Consider the following 842-nt stretch of genomic DNA (forward strand, 5'->3'; position numbering starts at 1 on the left):
AGGTGGTTCGAAAGCTTCTTTCACTCCTTTTGTGGACCCACGTGTGTATCAGACCTCCCCCACAGATGACAACGATGAGAGCTCAGCAGCCGGTAAATATACAAATCACAAACAAACACATCTCGTTATCACAGTCTGCAACACTAAAAGAAAGAACATTTATGGAAAGCAATTTAGATATGTCATTTTGGATAAAATGGGTTTTAGAATAGGTTTATTCTAGGCACTGAATGATTCCTGCCGGGTTTGGTTCTTGTCCAAACATCCCTTTATGAATGAAATGTTTCCTCTTTCGTATCATTTAATGTGTTTTCTTGTCTTCTGATTTCTGCAGCTTTGTTTGCTAATGAGCTGTTGCGTCAGGAACAGGCCAAACTGAATGAGGCTCGCAAGATCTCTGTGGTCAATGTCAATCCCACCAACATCAGACCTCACAGCGACACACCAGAGATCCGCAAGTACAAGAAGCGCTTCAACTCCGAGATCCTGTGTGCTGCTCTATGGGGTAAATCACCCTCTCTCTGATATCTGCTTTGTTTGTTTTTAATTCCTCTTCTCATACATACTTGAGTCAGAATCCAATTCTGACAAGGCTGGTGTTTCGTGTTCAGGTGTGAACCTCTTGGTGGGCACTGAGAATGGTCTAATGCTGCTGGACCGCAGCGGTCAGGGCAAGGTGTATAACCTCATCACTCGCCGGCGCTTCCAACAGATGGAGGTGCTAGAGGGTCTAAATGTCCTGGTCACCATATCAGGTTTGTCCCACTACAAAAAGAGCTACACAAGGGCATCAAAGTTGACATTTGCAGAAACTTAAGTCCACTAATACACAAAAAAAAAAA

The 842-nt window shown here is 43.6% G+C and overlaps 1 protein-coding gene across 1 annotated transcript in view; it reads left to right on the forward strand.

The window, feature by feature from the left end:
* The window catches only part of LOC107580114 (traf2 and NCK-interacting protein kinase-like), a 2208-nt gene extending 1391 nt beyond the window's left edge, over positions 1–817 (forward strand). The window contains exons 4-6 of the mRNA XM_016265859.1: positions 1–92; positions 335–505; positions 612–817. The exon at positions 1–92 is cut by the window's left edge and continues 3 nt beyond it. Coding sequence (XP_016121345.1) covers positions 1–92; positions 335–505; positions 612–817 — 469 coding nt within the window. The remainder of the gene's footprint in view (positions 93–334; positions 506–611) is intronic.
* The last annotated feature ends 25 nt before the right edge of the window (positions 818–842 follow it).

This window comes from Sinocyclocheilus grahami, unplaced genomic scaffold (assembly GCF_001515645.1).
Source record: "Sinocyclocheilus grahami isolate Dianchi unplaced genomic scaffold, SAMN03320097.WGS_v1.1 scaffold24821.1, whole genome shotgun sequence".
Lineage (NCBI taxonomy): Eukaryota > Metazoa > Chordata > Actinopteri > Cypriniformes > Cyprinidae > Sinocyclocheilus > Sinocyclocheilus grahami.